Raw genomic sequence first — 19,311 nt, 5'->3', positions numbered from 1 at the left:
GTCACGTGCCAGGAGAGCAGGAAGCCAGACAGGAAAGAGTCCAAAAATGGTCTGATCTTTCTGATATTGTCTTTGAGGCAGTACAACTGATGCCAAGTGGTCACTCTAACCTTTGTCCTCCTTTCTTCCATTTCTGAGCAAAATATGTGTGTGTACAGAGGTCAGGATGGGGTGGGGGGAGCAGGGATGTATTCCACTCCTCCTCTACCGTCTCTTGTCTATAATCTTCTTTGTTCTCATTAAGTTCCCAAGCTGGCATTAAATGGGACTTAGGGAACTGGCTGTGAACCCCAACAAAGAGATATAGTTGACCAGGTGAGGATTTATGTCTATGTGTGTGTGTGTGTGTAGGGGAGATGGGCAAAAGGAGATTTTTCAATGTCTTTTAGTTTCGTTTCTTGCTGATTCTCCTCAGCCATATAGTGTACTGGGCAACCGCAGTGACAGGTTTTCTCCCTATTCCCACTCTACTCACAACACCTCCAAGAGCTAGAAAAGGAAACACATCAATCATCACAAATTACTTAAGAACTCTGGAATGTTGTTTCTATTCTGGTTTCCTATTCTGGTCTCTTGGCTGTTTCTACCATAACACCTACTATTACACCATACCTACTACACTGTACCAGGCTTTTAAGGGGCTTTCCCTCAATGGAGTCATAGCCCCTATTCATTCTTTACAATGGAGTCAGAAATATGTAACGTTATTTCTGTCATTTGATGCTGTGGAGAATTTAGTCAACCAGCCTGATTATGGTTGGGGAATTCCTTGAAGCTTCTCCTGCATCCCATGGCTTTCAAATGTTCAGCAGGGTTTTGCTATCTGTGCCTGCCTCATTCTGTCCTCTGGAAAGCAGCTAGCCTGTGAATGCTACCATGTCAAGTGACTGGAACCAATCAGCTCTTGTAGAGCTTCCTCAGAAGCCAATCAAACATAGGGAAGTGACCTCGGCCAAGGGAGAGCTATGTGGCTGAGAAAGCATCTCTCAGAGCTGAGTGTCCCTAAGTCATTCCCCTCCTTCACACCGTCCTTACTTCCTGTAAAGCAACACCACCTGTTCTCTTGCCCTCAAAGACAGAAGAGAGAAAGGCTAACTAAATTCCACAAAGAACCAAAAGAGAAACTGCAACTCAGCCACACAGTGGCTTCTAGAATTGGAGAATAGAATATTCAGAGGCATCCACCCACACAGACATATTTTTCAAAGTGGGGTCACCAGGGCCTAGAAGATAGTCACTGTGCTGAAGAATAATCAGCACCTCCTCCCTCCCCACACCTGGCTTTCTTGACTCTCCCCACTAAAATAGCTGCAATCATTCTTTGTAAACATGGACAAGATCAAGGTCAAATGTGGGAAAGAGAGGGCCTGTGCTCCTATGAACACATGTGAAAAGGCACAATCCTGTCCCTGCTCTGGTCCTGTGGCCTGAGGACCAGAGGCTCAGAAGTCAACTGATCTTTAGGGTGTGAGCTATTTTTCCCTTTTACTCACTCTTCACAGCCCTGCAAATGAATTTCCTGAATGTTCCTGGGCAGGGCTAGGTTGGGAGCACATGTCCCACCACTGTGGAGGGAAGGAAGGGGCAAAAGATAAGAAGGCTGTAACCCCCAGGATATCACACTGGACACTGACAGGTAAGGAGAGAATGGCTCAGCTAAGCATCCCCTTCATTTCTCCAGCCCTCTCCCATCAGGCCTCACCTTGAATAGAGAGACAGATAAAAATATTTTATTTAAAAGTATAAAACTGGCCTTACTCCTCTTAACTGCTCCCACCCCCAGTTACCTCCACAAAGAACTATATAAAAAATGGGCAAGGGCATATGCATAGCTGTCTCAGATCCAACAATTCCAGTTCTTCTTTTGACCTTCCTTTCTCCCTTCCATACAATTAAGACATTGGTCCTCTGCCCTTTCCCCAAGATATCAGAAGTGGTACAAGGGTAGAGAGAGGGGAAGAGTAGAAAATGTCTGTTGTCATTCTCCATTTCTATTTCTAGGGACCAAACAGGTTATCTGGACTCAGAGCAAATAATTTCCTTGTCCACAAAACCAAATAATAGAGACAGTTACTCTCTATATCTTAAATTAGAAATATATGAAGATACAGGCTATTGCTTAGGGTCCTTTTTCAGTATATAGCCTCATCCATATGGTCATCACTGTCACCCCCAAAGTCCTCTCCATTGTCAAAATATGACATGATGTAATCAGTTTCCTGAAATAGAAAATAAAAGTCAGTTATGCTTTTGGCATTCTCCTTCTTCCCTGTGTATCAGGTCCCTTCCCTCCCAATAGCACCATTCCAGGCCTAGAAATCCCTTCCAGTTGTAGTTTACTATTTATTTATTTATTTATTTATTTATTTATTTAAAACAGTCACTTATTGATTTGAGAGAGAGAAAAGGAGAGAGAAACATCGATGTGTTGTTCCACTTATCTACACATTCATTGGTTGAGTCTTGTATATGCACTGACCCAGCTACAACCTTGGCATATTGGGACAATGCTCTAACCAACTGAGCTACCCAGCTGGGCTAGTTGTAGTTTACTCTTTAGAAAAGCCTACAGACAGCCCTGGCTAGTGTGGCTCTGTAGATTGGGCACCAGCCTGCAAACCAAAAGGTTGCCGGTTCGAAGCCCAGTCAGGGCACGTACCTGGGTTGTGGGCCAGGTCTGCAGTAGGAGGTGTATGAGAGGCATCGACACATTGATGTTTCTCTCCCTCTCTTTCTCCCTCCCTTCCCCTCTAAAATAAAATCTTAAAAAAAAAAGAAAGAAAAGCCTACAGACAGATAAAGTGGAGGATACTATCCTTTGGAGGTAGTATCTCCTTTGGCCCTCCAACCTTCTGAAGAGAACATCTCTGGTGAAAAGAGTTGAGCTCTCCAGAGCTAATGAGGGCAAGAGAGAGGAACTGTGGGTAGAAGTAGGTCCCCTTTACCTCCTCATGTTCTTCTTCATCATACTCCTCTTCTTCCTCTTCCTTCTCTTCTTCTTCTTTCTCCTCATCTTCCTCTGAAGTTAATTCTTCCTCCTTCTTCTCCAGGGTCTTATGTGAAGATGAATCATAGGAAGACAAATTCTGACTCAGCTCACAGAAGGGAAAAATTAAGGCATACGAGGGCCAAAGACAAAGAAATGGATCTGGGGCCAGGTGGTCCCTATGCACATTTCCTCCTACCTCTAGTTTCTGTATAGTTTCCTCCTTATATTCTGTGGTCTTAGGGGGCCTTTTGGGGAGTAGAATGGCGGACCCTGGTGAGAGGATCAAAAAGTAAACCATCAGAGAACTTCCCTTAGCTTCTTGCAGAGACCATATCACTCTGCTGCCCTCATGTGGCCACCAGGGCAACCAGCAACAATACTGGATGCTTTGGGTAGGAATTGGGAGGGCAGATTGGGAGGGCCTTGGCCCTCCAGTTGAAAAAGGAAATCTCTCTTTTTTCCTCTTTTCCTATTGTATACTCACGGTCTTTCTGTAGCTTCCTCACTCGGATCCTTAGCTCCCGGGGTAGACGTCGCCAATCTGGAAATAGTAGGAATGTAAAAGTCAGTAAGACCCTGCCTGGGTCTCCAATGAATGAGTTATTTTTCATAAAGATTATTTATTTATTTTTAGAGAGAGAGGAAGGGAGGGAGAAAGAGAGGGAGAGGAACATCGGTCAGGGGACAAAACCCACAATCCAAGCAACTAGCCACGTGCTCTGACGGGAAATCAAACCCACAACCTTTTACTTTGCAGGACAATGGATGTGTTGCAGGACAAATGGATGCAGGAAAATAGACAACCAACTGAGCCGCACCAGTCAGGACGGAATGACTAGTTTTAAGGGAGAGATAAGGGTGAGGATAAAAGTGATTAAGAAAGGGGTTGGGTCAAATTTGCTTGGAACAAAACTGGCTTTGATGTTTTCAGGGAAGTGAGGGCTATTTAATAGGTTTTTAGATAGAGCCTGCGAGTGTTTACCAGCACATCTAAGGCTCCAGTTTGTAAATTCTGAATGGAGTGAGGGCTGGGAGACACAGAGGAGGGTGAATGGGGTGAGAGACAGTGGTTTGAGAACTATCAAACATTTGAAAGAAGGCAGTTAATGAAAGGACCCAGCACCTACCAGGGTTCCAATCAATGGCATTGTCAATAGGTCCTGACATCTGATATTTGTCTGAGTAACGCTCCACATCTGAGGGATCAGAGGCCAAGGTCAAAGTTTTATCCTTTCAGAGGCCTAGAACAAGGTTCCTCAGGGCCTAGCCCTCTCAATACTTAGAAATTGTCTGCCCCTTCAGTCCAAACCCAGAGCCCAGGGGGGTCAGCTTCAGTGAGAACCTAAAATTACAACGTTTTTGTTATCTTCCTTAACCCCAAAAGCATGACTATATCAAGAGGTAATGTGATACAGTAAAAAGTATATTAGAGAGCAAAAAATCAGAGTTTCTGTCTTCTCTTTACTCCTTGTTAATGGGACTAACTTATGAACTCCAGCTTCCAAGGCTTCAGTAGGAAGGCACCAGTTGCCAATATCCTGAAATACTGGACTTCCCCAGCAGTTAGTAAATATCCGCTATCCCAAGCCTCCCGAGTATACCCCCCTTCTCCAGTCCCTCCTGATATCCCTGACTTCTCCACGATCCACTAACCAAGAAGTTAGCAGGGTAGTAGTTAGCAGGGTAACTCAGAGACCCCTTCTGACTGGTTAATGCCTGTAATAACTAGATTGTTAAAAATTTAATATATCACCCCATTTATACATGTGAAATGGGCATCTTAACACTTAACCTCCTACTGTCCCAATACTATCTTGAAACACAAAACCAATCCAGGATACTGTCATGCATTGCAAATGCAGGGATAATTATTATGATCTCCTGAGTTAGACAGTAAGCTTCCTGTGCCTCTTCTGGCATCTCTGGCCCCCAGCAGTGCTGAATATGAGGCACTGCTCATAGAAGGCACTCAGAACATTCCAACTGACCTCTTTTGGGGACAGCTGGCCGGATGAAGTAGGGGAGCTGCCTCATGGCCCCTCGTAGCTCCTGCTTCAGTGCCAGGACATATTCCCCTTCCTCTCCTGAGGGCAGAGGCACTGGGTAGAACTCCAATGGCTAAGGAGGCAGGGGCAGTGGTCAGTCCAGGGAGAAAATGCTGGAGTACAAATCCAGGAGGGTGTCTCCCCCCAATTCAATTCAATGCTCCTACTGAGCAAAGGACCAAAAACTAATGAAGTTTATAACATAGCATTTTGAAAGCTGGGGAGCTGGGATTAAGAGAAGTAAGGGTAGACATTTCCTTGCCTTGAAAACATCCCGTGCAAGCTAGGTGCATAGAGACAGGGAGAAGCAAGATTAGGATGGTTTTTTGATGGCCCAGGAGAAATCCAGGATCATATACAGTTAATCAGGGGCACTTCGGAGGCTTGGGAATGGAAGATAGACACTCACCGGGAAGAGTGGAGAAGGCTGCAGGGTAGGTGGCGGCAGAGCATCCCCCTTCCCAATGCCCACAGCCTCTGTATTGAAGGTCAACTGGCCCCGGCCCTGCCCCCGGCCCCGGCCCCGGCCCCGGCCCCCACCCCAGGTGGCCATGGTGGAGGGGGCCTGGGTATTCAGAGATCCAGTAAGAAAAACCTGGGGAAGACAAAAACAAAGAGAAAAAGTACAGTAGAATGGATAGGAAGCCAAGGAAATATAAGACAATCTTTTCCCCTGGGACCTAAAAGCCAGTGTAATTTAACAAATTTTGATTAAGAATGCATGTGCCAGGAAGGGTATTTCTGAAAATATAAATAATGGATGAGACATGGTCTCAACAGGACAGATAATTGCAATATAGTGTAACTGTAGCACAAGGGAAAGTGATAAAATCCTTGGATAAAACTTCCCTACATCCCTAAGATAATTTGATGTCACCATCTGCATATCTATATATGACCTTTTAATTCTTTCTCTCCCTAGCATTCCAAACCTAACCAGGCCCCAATTCAATCCAATTTAATTCATTTCAATAAAGCATTTATTAAGCACATACCATGAAAAGGTAGTGTGCCATGCACTGTGGAAGAACAGGGTCTCAGTCTCACTGTCAGTGGCAGGAGGTAAGAGTAGGGAGATGGAACCATTACAATCAAATTGATCTTTGTAAACACCACTTAGAAGCACAGAACTTAGTGCAAACCCCCTTAGAGTGTAGTACTCCACTCTGCAAGTTGTTAAGTTATTCTGCTTCTAGTGACATTTTCCTAAAGCCCTGACTGGTGTGGCTCAGTTGGTTGGGTGTCATCCCACAAAGTGAAAGGTATCTGGTTCAATTCCTGGTCAGAACACATATCTGGGTTGCAGGCTCACTCCTCAAACACAGCACCTATGAGAGACAACCGATCAATGTTTCTCTCCCTCTCTTTCTCCCTTCCTTCCCTTCTCTAAAAATAAATAAATAAAACTTTGTTTTTAAGGTGAGGGTGTTCATTCTCCCCCATGGCAGCCCATTCCACTGTGATCAACTCTGATGAATTGAAAGTTCCTCCTGCTACTGAAATGAACTCTGCCTCTTGTCATCATCAGTCTTGAAGGGACAGTCAGAAGCCACTAGAATGGGGGATAAAGCCATCAAATGAAAATGAAACTTGAAAGAAATGATACCCTAGAAACAAGAAACACACCTAGCACCCAGATCTCGGTTTCTAATACCATTTTCCAATACAAGGAATCAAGGCTTCTTGGAGAAATGGTTGAGGCAGTAAATACACAAGACAAGACTTAAGTATCTTCTAGTGCCAGAAAGAAAGTGCTAAAAATAAACAAAACATAATAACACACACACATTAATGGAGCTATGTCAAAGAAGCATAAGAGTCCAATGAAGAGCTCCCAATGGCCAAAGTGAGAACAGTTTCAGCAATAAAATAAAATAGTATTGGATTACAACCCAAAAGTATACAATAAAAAAAGTATAAAATCCATGAGTTTATACTACTATAAATAATGATTGAATAAATTAATACATGACAGAGAAAAGATAAATATTTCATGCAGAATTCCAAATACACTATGTAGACTCCTCTAAAAACAGAGGGTAGAACTCCCCTCTCCTTAAGTGTGGGCTGTATATAGGGAATTTTGTCTAATACAATTTTTAAAAGGGGGATAGTAACTTTACAATGGAAAAACTGGATGAATACTACTTTAGTCGGGTGACCAAGGTCAGTATCAACAATATTACTTCACGTTAAATTAAGGTACCCTTAATATTGAAATGATAAAAATGTCACTTTACGCCCTGGCTGGTGTAGCTCAGTGGATTGAGCGTGGGCCTGCAAACCACATGAGTGCGGTTCAATTCCCAGTCAGGGTACATGCCTGGGTTGCAGGCCAGTTCCCAGCTGGGCACTCACGAGAAGCAACCATACATTGATGTTTCTCTCCTTCTCTCCTTCACTTCCCCTCTAAAGACAAATAAATAAAATATTTTTTAAAAAAAGTCACCTTACCACTTTACCTTTGTGATCCTCATCACCCAAATCCATAACCCCAGTCTAATCAGGAGAAAAACATCAGGCACATTCCAGCAGAGGAGCATCCTATCATATACCTGACCAGTACTCTTTAATATGGTCAGTCACCAAAAACAAGGAAAGGCCATGCTTCTATTGTAAAAGAGAGGGAGAGCTGTCCTAGTGACAGCATTCTTAAAAATAAAAAACCCCATCCCCTTTGTTTTATTATAGAATACACACTTATTCTAGAAAACTTGGAAACACATAAAAGTATAAAGAAAAATACCTATTATTTCATGATGACCACCATATAGTAATAATAATTATTAATATTTTTTATTTATTGCTTTTGGAGAGAGAAAGAAACACTGATTTGTTGTTCCACTTATTTATGCATTCATTGGTTGCTTCTTTTATGTGCCCTGACAAGAGATCAAACCTGCACCCTTGGCATATCAGGATGATACTTTAACCAAATGAGCAACCTGGCCAGGATCCCTATTATTAATAGTTTAATATGTATCCTTTTAACTTCATTTCCATGTGTACATACATGTACATACACATAATAGGGATAGGACAAGTAAATGTAGAATGGTATTCTGGATGGAATCCTGGAATAGAAAAAGAACAGTAGGTAAAACTATGAAAATATGAATCAAGTATGACCTTAAATAATTATATTTTAATAATAATTATATCAATATGCTTTCATAATTGCAACTAATACACCATATTAACATATGATGTTAATAATAGGGGAAACTGTGTGCCACGGAACAACCCTATACAGAAAACAACCCTACTATCTGTTCAATTTTTCTATAAGTCAAAATTATTTTAAGAAATAAAATCTATTTTAAAGAAACTTGATGCTCTGGCTGGTGTGTCTCAGTGGATTGATTACTAGCTGGCAATCCAAAGGGTCACCAGTTGGATTCCCAGTAAGGGCACATGCCTGGGTTGCGGGCCAAGTCCCCAGTTGGGGGTGTGTGAGAGGCAACTGATTGAGAAACTGATGTTTCTCCCCTCTCTTTTTCCCTCCCTTTCCCTCTCTCTAAAAATAAATAAATAAAATCTTTTTAAAAACTTGAGGAGCAATTTGAAATTCACAGTTTCTCTGATCTTCCTTGTTTTTGATTACCTTGACTGTATTAAAGAGTACTGGTCAGGTATATGATTGAATGCTCCTCTGCTGGAATGTGCCTGATGTTTTTCTTCTGATTAGACTGGGGTTATTGGTTTTGGGGAGGAGAATCACAGAGATTAAGTGCTATTTCATCACATCATATTAAGGATACATACTAATAACATGTTAGGGAACAATAAGAAATAATACAGTATATAATTAAGTTCTCTTAAATTAGTGATTTATAATATAACTGCCCCCACAGTCTGGAGAAGGGAGAAAAGTAGGAGGTCTGGGATGCTGAGAGAAAACTTTATAAATATAAATCACAAGGTCTCAAGTTTGGAAGAACCCTTAGAAATCATGCATTTGTTCATGCAACAAATATTTATTGGACAGCTACCACATGCCAGACATAATGTCAGATAATGGGGATCATAGTGAAATTTCTATTCTAGATTTGCATTCTTCCCCTGATAAACCATAATTAGTAAATTGTTATTCATTATATTTACTTAATTTATAGAATTGTTATTCAAATTATCTTTAGTGAGAGTATCCCCTATTTCACTTTGCAGGTACTTCCATTTTTGAATATTTGTTCTTCAATTAATATCCAACAAATTCTCTAGACAAGAAATATATGACTCAATGAAGGGCATTCTACAAAAGATTAGTTGGTAAAAAAGATTTTTAAATATTTATAAAATAATTTATACACACTCCTACATAAATAAAAATGTTCTTAAAAGGTATGAGAGGGACCCCCAAAAAACAGAATTTATTTATAAAATATTGTGTATTTATTCTTACATGTTTAAACTTTAGTCATCTTCAAAGTACTCTCCATTTAATGCAATATACCCAGCAAGACTTTTTTCCACTGCTCAGAACAATTTTTGAACAGATTTTGATGCCTTTTAGTGCTTCTGCCATTTTTTTGTTTCATCTTTTCCATGTCAGCAAAACACTTCCCTTTGAGGACTCTTTTAATACAAGGAAACAAAAAAAGAGTTACTCAGGGGCAATATTGGGTGAATAGCAAGGGTGGCATTCCATTTTTTGGTCTAAAACTGATGAACACTCAGCATGGTGTGGGCAGGTGTGCTCATAAATCACCCATCATGAGATGGGCAAATACGTTGAAAGATAGTTCAAAAAAGATTCTGTGAGAATTTTTCAAAAAAATTCACTTAAGTGGGAACGCAGCCTTTCACAATACCACCAGCAGGTGCACTGATACAGATGGGTTCCTGGAATACTCACCTAGCAGGGGAAGCCTGAACTACAAGTCCCTCCAGAAGATAATTCTGGGATTTTAGGGGGTTCCCCCTTCGCATACCCCAAAGTTAACATTGGTTAATTTGAGGTGTGTTTCTTTTTGGGGGGAGCTGTTATTTGTATTTTAAGATTTTCTTCTATACTGAATATATACTATTTTTGTAATTAGAGAAAAATATTAATTTAAATTTAAAAACACATACTAACAATAGCAGATGAGACTGATATGTAGCAGGAAGGAGAGGGTAAAAAAAATACGTGTCTGAGGAAAGTTTCAAGTCCAAATGCCACAAAAAAATGTGAAGAAAAAATGGCTGTTAATGAATACATTTAATTGTGATCTGACTGAAAGAGCATATTAGGGGAGAGAGGAAGCCTCATGCATCCTGGAGAAGGAGTAAGAATCCATCACCATATCTTCAGGCCTTTTCAAGGGAAAGAACACTCTAATCAGCTGCCTTAGGTCTCTTTCCACTTGACAGATACAGTTCTAGCAGTGGAGTTGTTTTGGTTGCAAAGAAGTGAGAAGCCAGGAAAAGACCAAGAGTTTTGAGGTTAGATAAATCTAACTCCATTTCCACATATCTACCAAGTGACTCCCAAAGAAGCGAGGTAAAAGAAAACAAGATTTTATTTAATTCAGGTAATAAACTTGTGTTTGAGAAACTAACCCATCCATCTCTACCCCACTTAGTTCAGTAATTATAATGAGTCTCTTAGATTTAAAATTGTGACTGAGTCTCAATTCTTGAAGATATTTAAAGTCTCACAGAATCTGGTCCCAAACTATTCCTCTTTAATATCAACCCTTCCTAATGTACACCTCTGCACTCTCCTTCCCCTAAAACTACATTTCATATATTTTATACTTATTTCCAATTACACATAATGGGTTGCAACAAAACATACAGAAAAACAATTACATCGAACTTAAGGAGGGCTGTACATGTAGTGGTTAAGAACATGGATTTGAACCCCAGTTCTGTCACTTCTCAGGTACATAACCTTGAATAATGTATTTAAAATCTCTAAACCTGTTTCTTCATCTGTAAAATGGGAATAATAAAAATAAAACCATCTTAATTCATTCAATAAATATTTACTGAGTGCTTCCTCTGTGCCAGGCACTGTTCTAAGAAATCCAGGGACTGAAGCCTAGGATGTTCTAATGTTTAGGCTTTTCTATATTTATAATGAAAAAAGACAAGGAGTTAACACTCATTATATTAGAATCCATGGAAGCCCAAGTAGAAAAAAATCATCCTCAAAAAATAAATGTGCAAAGGACATGAATAGACAACTGACAAAAGAATAAGGAATAAAACCATGCTTTACCTGTCCAACTGACATAGATTTAAATAATAATCAGGCTGTCATGAGTTTTGTTGAGATGAACACTCTCATATGACCACTTGGATCAACAGCCTTTTTTAAATGTTCATATACTTAATACACTAATCGTATTTTAAAAATCTAGCCTAACCCTGGCTGATGTGGCTCAGTGGATTGAGCACTGGCCTGCAAAGTGAGAGGTCACCAGTTTGATTCCCAGTCAGGGCACATGCCTCGGTTTCAGGCCAGGTTCCCAGCTGGGGGTGTGTGAGAGGTAACTGATGAATGGATGTATCTCTCACACATTGATGTTTCTCTACCTCTCTTTCTCCTTCCCTTCCCCTCTTTCTAAAAGTAAATAAATAAAATCTTTTAAAAAATAAAAATCTATCCTAAAGAAATCAGGCATATAGTCAGAGATACAAGTTCAAGGATGTTCATCAAAGAGCTTTCCATATTAGCAAAACTTCTGAAGTAACAAAAAAGAATGGTTTAAAAAGTTCAAAATACCACCTTGGCTAGAGTAGCTCAGTGGATTGAGGGCAGACTGCAAACCAAAGAGTTGCTGGTTCAATTTCCAATCAGGACACATGCCTGGGTTGCAGGCCAGGTCCCCAGTATGGGGTGTGTGAGATGCAACCACACACTGATATTTCTCTCCATCTCTTTCTCTTTCTTCTTCCCCTCTCTCTGAAAATGAGTAAATAAAATCTTTTCTAAAAAAGTTCAAAATATCCATTTTAGACCATTATGTAGCCATAAAATGAATTCAAATAATATTTAAAGGCAAAAAGTCACAATATAATATAAAGTGGGGAAAATATGATATAAAAATGCAGTTATTGCATGGCCTTACTTGTATAATATATATACACACATGCATATGTATATATGCAGAGAAGAAATTAAAAGAATACATACTAAAATAATAGTAATGGTTATGCCTACATCATGGTCATGAAATAACAGATATTTTTCTTTACATCTTTCTGTGATTCTAAATTTCTGGAATAAATGTTACTTCTATAATCAGAAAGCAAGAGGGATAGTGTTCTTTATTTTTAATAATACTACCTTTAGCCCTGGCTGGTGTAGCTCAGTGGATTAAGCGCGGGCCTGTGAGCAAAAAGATCTGGGGTTTGATTCTCAGTCGGGGCACATGCCTGGGTTGCAGGCCAGTTCCTAGCAGGGGATGTACCAGAGGCAACCATGCATTGATGTTTCTCTCCCTCTCTCCTTCCCTTCCCCTCTGAAGAAAAATAAATAAAATCTTAAAAAAAAAGAATACCACCTTTAGGCCAGCTCTCCCTCTTTTACAATGAAAGGGTAGAATGCATTTTTTGAGGTATATATTTGTTGGATATTAATTGAAGAACAAATATCAAAAAATGGAAGGACCTGCAGAGTGAGATAGAGTTCTTTGACTAAAAACAATTAAATAGAAGTTGAATAACAATTTACTATATATCATTTATCAGAGGAACAATGTAAGTCTAGAGTAGAGGATTCATTATGATCCCCATTGTCTAGCACTGTCTGGCATATAGTAGATGCTCAATAAATATTTGCTCAATGATAAAATGATTTCTAAGGTTTCTTCCAAATTTGAGGCCTTGTGATTCATAAAGCATCCCCTCACCATCCCATTCTTTCTAGCTTTCTCTGAACTGTGGAAGCAGTTACTATATTATGAATGACTAATTTTAAGAGACCTTAATTATATACTGTCTTATATTTTATCTTTTATTAATTGTTCCATAATTACATTAGTCGTTTAAATTCTGCATCCCCAATCAATCCCATTTAATTAACCTTTAGCGGGCACTGTGCATTAAGAATCTGCCCTACAAAACCTTATATTCTGAGAATAATAGAAACATTAAGGAGGCAGGGTGCACTAAGCACTCTATTAGAGGTATGCATAAAATGCTATCATCTGACAGAGGAACAATTAATTCTGCAAAAACAAAACAAAACAAAAAGCGGTGGTTCAGGAAACCTACAAGTAGAAAGTAAGTGACCTTTCAGCTTGATTGAGAACGAAAGTCTGTCAGCCTCTTAGACAGGGAAATACTACTAATAGATTCGAGGAAAGCTGACACTATTGCAAAGTCAGGAGTATGAAAGTGAATCTTTCACTTTTGCTTTAAAATCTCTTGCCTATCCGCAAAAGAAAACTACGGTTTTCTGATATACTAATCAATAGAGCAATGGGAACCCAGAAGAGAAAGGGTAGGGATCCAGAGGACAGCCGACCCAACAGACTGCTCAAAATCTTTGTTTATCTCGCATCTTGGCCCTGGTGAACTAGTACAGGAAATGTGGGACAGAACCAAGTCAGAACCACTAGGACAGAGCCTTACCTGCTGCCCCTCCCCCACTCGGAGCCAAAGACGCAGCCGACTTGAAATCTCCTCTTCCTCAAGCTGCTGCGGTACTAGTTCCTCCTCCTAGAGCTCCCCATTGGTGAATTCTCTCTGCCAATCTAGGAGAAGCAGCGGGAGATCCGCCCACTTGAAGCGGAGAAAGAGAAGGAGGGAGGGAGTCAGCTGGAATCCAGGCCTAGGGAGCCTGGATCGGAGAGAGATGAGGTTGCAGAATCAACCAAGGCTCCGTTATTTACGATTTCATCCCAGACGGAGTTGGAGGAGGAGGAGCCACTGGGAGGAGCCAATGGAGGAGCCACTGGGTAGCGAGAGATTACAGAGAAAACCTGACTTCAGATCTTACTGACCGACAAACTGTTGAGGGACCTCCCACAGAGAAATGTACCCTTATGAAACCTACTCATTAGAGATCATTCTTTTTGTGACGGCTTCACAGCTTGGCCTCTTCACCATTATTCCAACCTTCCCTTCAATCTTACACTACTTCCCTATAGTACCACCAATGAATAATTCTTTACTTAATTTTTTTTTTTCCTGCGGGTTGCTGCCATGTCTGTGAGAAAATGGCAAAAAGTTTGGGGAAGGAAAGGTTAGGAATCAGAGAACCAGAGTTGGGGAGGCAGGGCAGAAGCCCAGTGAGTGTTTCCTGCATTTTTCACTACCTTCCAGCTGCTCCCAGCCCTAGGTAAAGGGAACACAGTGAGTAGAGGAGTTCTGCTTGCACACTCACATGCACACACACAAACAGAAGGAAAGAGTTCAGTGTGAGAAAAGCTAGGAGTGAGTCAAGAATATCCCAAATGTCAGAGAAAATGACCCTGAGAGCAAGCCTCTGGACTTGAAAGGAAGGCTGTATGGGTAGTGGCAAGGGCCCAGTCTTTGGAATAGCACAAAAACAAAGCTGTGAGGCTTTGGAGCACTTACTTAACTTCATTAAGTCTCTGTTTCTACATCTACAGCAAGAAGATAATTCCTTCTTTATAGCTTTGTTTTGAGGATTGGAGGTAATGTATGTAAAGTACTTGACACAATAGTTGGTGTCCAATAAATGGTAGCTGGTAAAAATGGGTAGCTTCCCAGCAAATATTTCTCTCTTCCTTTTCTCCAGGAGCATTAGTTTTAGTATTTTGTGGCTGGTGGCATCCAGCTTCTGAATTATCTCAGGTGAGTTTTCCAAATCCTTAGGATATTTTCTTCATCCCCCATTTTCCCTGATGCCTTCCAGCTGGACACAAATTCATTCCTAAAACATGCAAATGGAAGCTATGGAACCATGGAGACAGGGCAGGTGTCAAGGAGAGGCAGAGACCAGAGAAACTGATTGGGACAGGTAGGGGAAAGAAACTTAAGAAGCGATTTGGAGACTTCAAGCAAGATGAAAAAACAAGTGTAGGCCCTGGCCAGGTGCTCAGTTGGTTAAAGCACTGACCCCCATATGCTAAAGTTGCAGAGTTTGTCCCCAGTTAGGGCACATACAAGAATCAACCAATGAGTGGAACAACAAATTGATGCTTTGCTTCCTCTCTTAAGAATCAATGAATAATAAAATCATAATTAACAAAAATAACAAGTCTAAGTAAGACAGAGTAAAGAGATGCAATGAGATAAAATGTGTTACAAGGTTTGCTCTCCTCTCTGCCCCTTTTCTATCCTCTCCCCCACCCCACCCCCCCAAGAATGTGGGGAGGAGGCATCTAGGAATGCCCCTTGGCTCTTTCTCAAAATGACCCAAAATATCCACCCTCCTCAGGCTTATTTAAGAGGTATATATAAGGGAGCTGAGAGCCAAGTTTATGTATGCTGTGTGCTCCGTTTTGGGGTGGGGGGGGTGCGGTGTGTGGAAAGAGGATGTACCATTGTGTTTGACTCCAGCTCTCCCTGACATTTGAACTATGAGAAACCAGCCAGATCTCTTGCCACTCTGCACAGTATGGCTCTGGCTGTGGATCCCAATCGCCTCTCTCCACCCCTCTGCAAAATGCATCCTGTGCCGTGTGTGGTGGTAGGTCAGGTCTGGCGCACAAGTGTGCAGAAACATGACAGGCGAGAATGGAGATCTGCTGAAGCTCAAGTAAGAATTGGGTTGGTCTCAGTCTGGGTCGCGGAGAAATCTTCTAAGGAACATTTAGATTTGCTGAGACCGCGAGGGGAGGTAAGCCAAGTAAGAAAAATCAAGACTGGAGCCTCTAGGTTTCGAGGGTTTATGTTGCATGGGTGGGGGGGATGGTTTGGTGCCCCACGCCCCCACCCGAAGAAACTAGGCTATAAATAGCAAGGCAGAGCTCCGCCTTTCGAACTCCCCCCACCCCCACCCCAGCTTCTCTCCTCCCCAGCCGGCACTGTGCCCGGGGCGCACCGGGAGGAGGGACCAGGATCTGGTACCCAGGCGCAGATACTGACACCAAAGGAATCGGGTACCACCCCCCACGCCATGTGGAACCCCGGGACCCCGGCTCCATTATCCCAGCTGCCAGGTGGTCCTGGCCTCAGTCCTGGCCAGGCGGAGATTCTGCAGACATTCAGGTATTTGGGCGCACAGCCTGGGAGGCGAAAGAGCAAGGAGTGATGGGGAACACAGCAGGGGCAAAAGAAACCCCCAATTTTCCCCCACCCGTTTTAGGTACCAAATGCAAGTTGCCCCCCACCCCTCAATTTATGGGGCTGTGGCAACCTAAAAGAGGTTAGGAATGGGAATGTGTGGAATGAGTGCATGTGCGTGGGTGGGTGGCATTCAGCATCCTAGAAACCGGGATTCTAAGTGCAGATAAGAAAAGGGGGATGCTGGAAAGGTCTGATAAACCGTGGGGTGAGGGTGGAGGTGCGGATATCTCTGAGCGCGCAAGTACGTGCTCGTCCTCTAGTGCGGGTGCACCCTTTCCACCTCCTCAGGCATGCTTTGGGGGGAGGGCGCGGCTCAAGGCAGGAGTTAGAGGAAGGACTGTGTGCCTAGCAGTGGAGATCTCCTCCGCCCCACGGGTCCTTCCACCGGTGCCTAAGCTTCCCTGCCTGAATCCGTAGATAAGATCTCTCTTTTTCTCACAGGGATTGGTTTCGCCACTGAGCCCTGAGGCCTCTTCCAGCCACCACCCCTACACCCCTAGCCTTCTTCGGCAGGTGCCAGTCCCGGCTCCATCAGTGCTCTTATCCCAGCAGCAGCTATGCTGCATACCGAGGGCCACGCTCTTCTTCGGGCCGTGGGTCAGGGTAAACTACGCTTGGCTCGCTTGCTTCTTGAGGGAGGTGCCTACGTTAATGAGGGTGATGCCCAGGGGGAGACTGCGTTAATGGCGGCTTGTCGGGCCCGCTACGACGACCCCCAGAACAAGGCGCGTATGGTACGCTACCTTCTGGAGCAAGGCGCAGACCCCAACATCGCAGACAGACTAGGGCGCACAGCGCTCATGCACGCTTGCGCTGGGGGTGGGGGAGCCGCAGTAGCCTCGCTTCTCCTTGCCCATGGAGCAGACCCCTCAGTTCGAGATCACACGGGCGCCTCGGCACTAGTCCACGCCCTGGACCGTGGGGACCGCGAGACCCTTGCCACGCTGCTGGACGCCTGTAAGGCCAAGGGCACGGAGGTCATCATCATCACCACCGACACCTCGCCCTCCGGCACCAAGAAGACCCGGCAGTATCTCAATTCCCCACCATCCCCGGGGGTAGAGGACCCTACTCCCTCTCCTCCTGGCCCTGGGGTCTGCACGTCGCCTTCGGAAATCCAACTGCAGACTTCAGGAGGAGGACAGGGTTTGTTATCCCCTCGCACCCAGGAAGAAGAGGAGAAGCGAGACGTATTTGAATTCCCTCTCCCTAAGCCCCCCGATGACCCTTCCCCTTCTGAGCCACTCCCCAAACCACCCCGTCACCCTCCAAAACCTCTCAAAAGGCTCAATTCGGAGCCGTGGGGCCTAGTGGTTCCTCCTACCCCGGTCCCGCCCACAGAAGGGAGGCTGGGGATAGAGCGCCTGACCTCCGAATTTAATGGCCTAGCACTGGCTTGTCGACCTCGTCTTTCCAGACGTCACAGCACCGAGGGCCCGGAGGACCCGCCCCCGTGGGCGGAGAAATTGACGGGTGGGGGTCCCCTCTCACGCAGAAACACTGCTCCAGAAGCTCAGGAGTCTGGTCCTCCTTCAGGGCTGAAGCAAAAACTGAGCCGCATGGAGCCGGTAGAGCTCGATGCCACTGGAAATCTTTGCCCGGACTCGCCGGAGTGCTGCCGCCTGTCTTTGGAGCGCCGCCGATACAGCGCCTCCCCGCTGACTCTCCCTCTAGCAGGTTCGGCTCCTTCCCAACGCCAGTCCCAGGAAAGTCTGCCTGGAGCTGTGTCTCCACTGAGTGGGAGAAGGCGGAGTCCGGGGCTGCTGGAACGGAGGGGCTCGGGAACGTTGCTTCTGGACCACATCTCGCAAACGCGGCCAGGTTTCCTACCTCCGCTCAACGTCAGCCCCCACCCTCCCATCCCCGATATTCGCCCCCAACTTGGATGTCGGGCGCCTTCGCTGCCCGCTCCTCCCCTGGCGGGGGCTCCGGGTTCTCCCAGGACCAAGCGCAAATTGGTGAGGCGCCACTCCATGCAGACGGAACAGATCCGCCTGCTAGGAGGCTTCCAGAGTCTAGGCGGGTCAGGGGAGCCAGGGCGCTGAGAGGAGTCAGGAGGGTGAGGATCAGGACTTTGATGGGACAGGTAGGATGACCAGCTCACACACAAAACCACGGACATAGGGGTCTTTTACATATGCTCCTGGGCACGGTGCACGCACACGTGGGTAACCGTGTCCACAGGCACAGTTACTCTATTCGCAGGGAAGGGTAAGTATTCTACTTACTGGGCTTGTAGACACGCATTCATGCCCTGGTCACTTCACATGCATATGAGAATTACTTGTGTACACACCCATAGGCACAACACACCCAAGGGCCCCTTATGCCAGGGTCCCAAATGGGTCCCAAACTCACTTGCGTTTTGTTCAGAAGCAATAGGGACCTCCTACCTATGGGTAGTCTCCAATCTCTCTGCCCTTCTACGGAAGCAATCTATGGCTTTCCATATCTGGCCTACAACTCAGCCATGATTCGGCACACTCTACCCTCTTCGTGAATATTTCACCTCAGTCTTCAGGTCTTCCTTCTTTCTCCAGGCCTGACTCCTTGTTCACACCCTGCTTCCTGTCCTAACCATTGTTCAGGATATCTTCACTCTCCTTGGGGGTTTCCTGCAGCAATGCCCAGCCTGAGTTCTGTTGCTGCCCTTCCTTCTCAGCTTTACTTCTCAACTTCCTGCTTTTTATTCACACCCTGTGCTCCAACCCATAAAACAGGTTGTCTCATTTTCCCAGGGGGTGGGTCAGTTTATGACCCCCCCCCCAACAACACACAGGTAGAAGTGGGGAATAGCCCCAAATCACTCCTCTCTCCACTTCACATAGCAAATAAATGTGTTCAGAAGTCTCTGTTTTGTCTCTTCTGCTAAGGGGTGTGGGGTGTGGGGAATGAGTAATGGGGAGGGAGGGTGATGCTAATTATAGTTATGATGATCTCTAGGGGATACTTAGAGGTTCCACCCATCTTCTTTCCAGGAGTCCAACTGACGAACTGTGATTGTGGAAGAAAAGGCAAGTGTCCTGTGTCCTCAAGGTTTTAAGGTGGTTGACATGCTTCCATTTCCCCCAGTGTCTATCCTCAAAT

The 19,311-nt window shown here is 44.0% G+C and overlaps 2 protein-coding genes across 8 annotated transcripts; one reads left to right on the top strand and one right to left on the bottom strand.

Moving 5' to 3' along the window:
* Positions 1-1,028: 1,028 nt before the first annotated feature.
* Positions 1,029-13,844, bottom strand: POLR3GL (RNA polymerase III subunit GL). Of its 6 annotated transcripts, XM_037039061.1 has the most exons (10): positions 8,639-8,807; positions 8,058-8,108; positions 5,444-5,629; positions 5,297-5,317; positions 4,978-5,107; positions 4,117-4,185; positions 3,474-3,530; positions 3,186-3,259; positions 2,946-3,053; positions 1,029-2,219 (listed from the first exon to the last, which is right to left on the bottom strand). In XM_037039061.1, the coding sequence occupies exons 3-10, from the start codon at positions 5,585-5,587 to the stop codon at positions 2,133-2,135; spliced, it is 690 nt and encodes a 229-aa protein (XP_036894956.1). In that variant the 5' UTR covers positions 5,588-5,629; positions 8,058-8,108; positions 8,639-8,807; the 3' UTR covers positions 1,029-2,132. The 6 variants fall into 6 exon arrangements, with proteins under 6 accessions (XP_036894956.1, XP_036894954.1, XP_036894955.1 ...); XM_037039059.1 differs by lacking the exons at positions 8,058-8,108; positions 8,639-8,807 and adding an exon at positions 13,600-13,836; XM_037039060.1 differs by lacking the exons at positions 8,058-8,108; positions 8,639-8,807 and adding an exon at positions 6,661-6,788.
* Positions 13,845-15,949: 2,105 nt separating this feature from the next.
* Positions 15,950-19,076, top strand: ANKRD34A (ankyrin repeat domain 34A). Of its 2 annotated transcripts, XM_037039056.1 has the most exons (3): positions 15,950-16,146; positions 16,244-16,303; positions 16,666-19,076. In XM_037039056.1, exon 3 carries the CDS (start codon positions 16,782-16,784, stop codon positions 18,267-18,269), a length of 1,488 nt encoding a protein of 495 aa, XP_036894951.1. In that variant the 5' UTR covers positions 15,950-16,146; positions 16,244-16,303; positions 16,666-16,781; the 3' UTR covers positions 18,270-19,076. The 2 variants fall into 2 exon arrangements, with proteins under 2 accessions (XP_036894951.1, XP_036894950.1); XM_037039055.1 differs by lacking the exon at positions 16,244-16,303.
* The last annotated feature ends 235 nt before the right edge of the window (positions 19,077-19,311 follow it).

Source organism: Sturnira hondurensis, unplaced genomic scaffold (genome assembly GCF_014824575.4).
Source record: "Sturnira hondurensis isolate 20B ecotype Veracruz unplaced genomic scaffold, ASM1482457v3 Scaffold0024990, whole genome shotgun sequence".
Classification (NCBI taxonomy): Eukaryota; Metazoa; Chordata; class Mammalia; order Chiroptera; family Phyllostomidae; genus Sturnira; species Sturnira hondurensis.
This window is presented reverse-complemented; position numbering and strand designations above follow the sequence as displayed.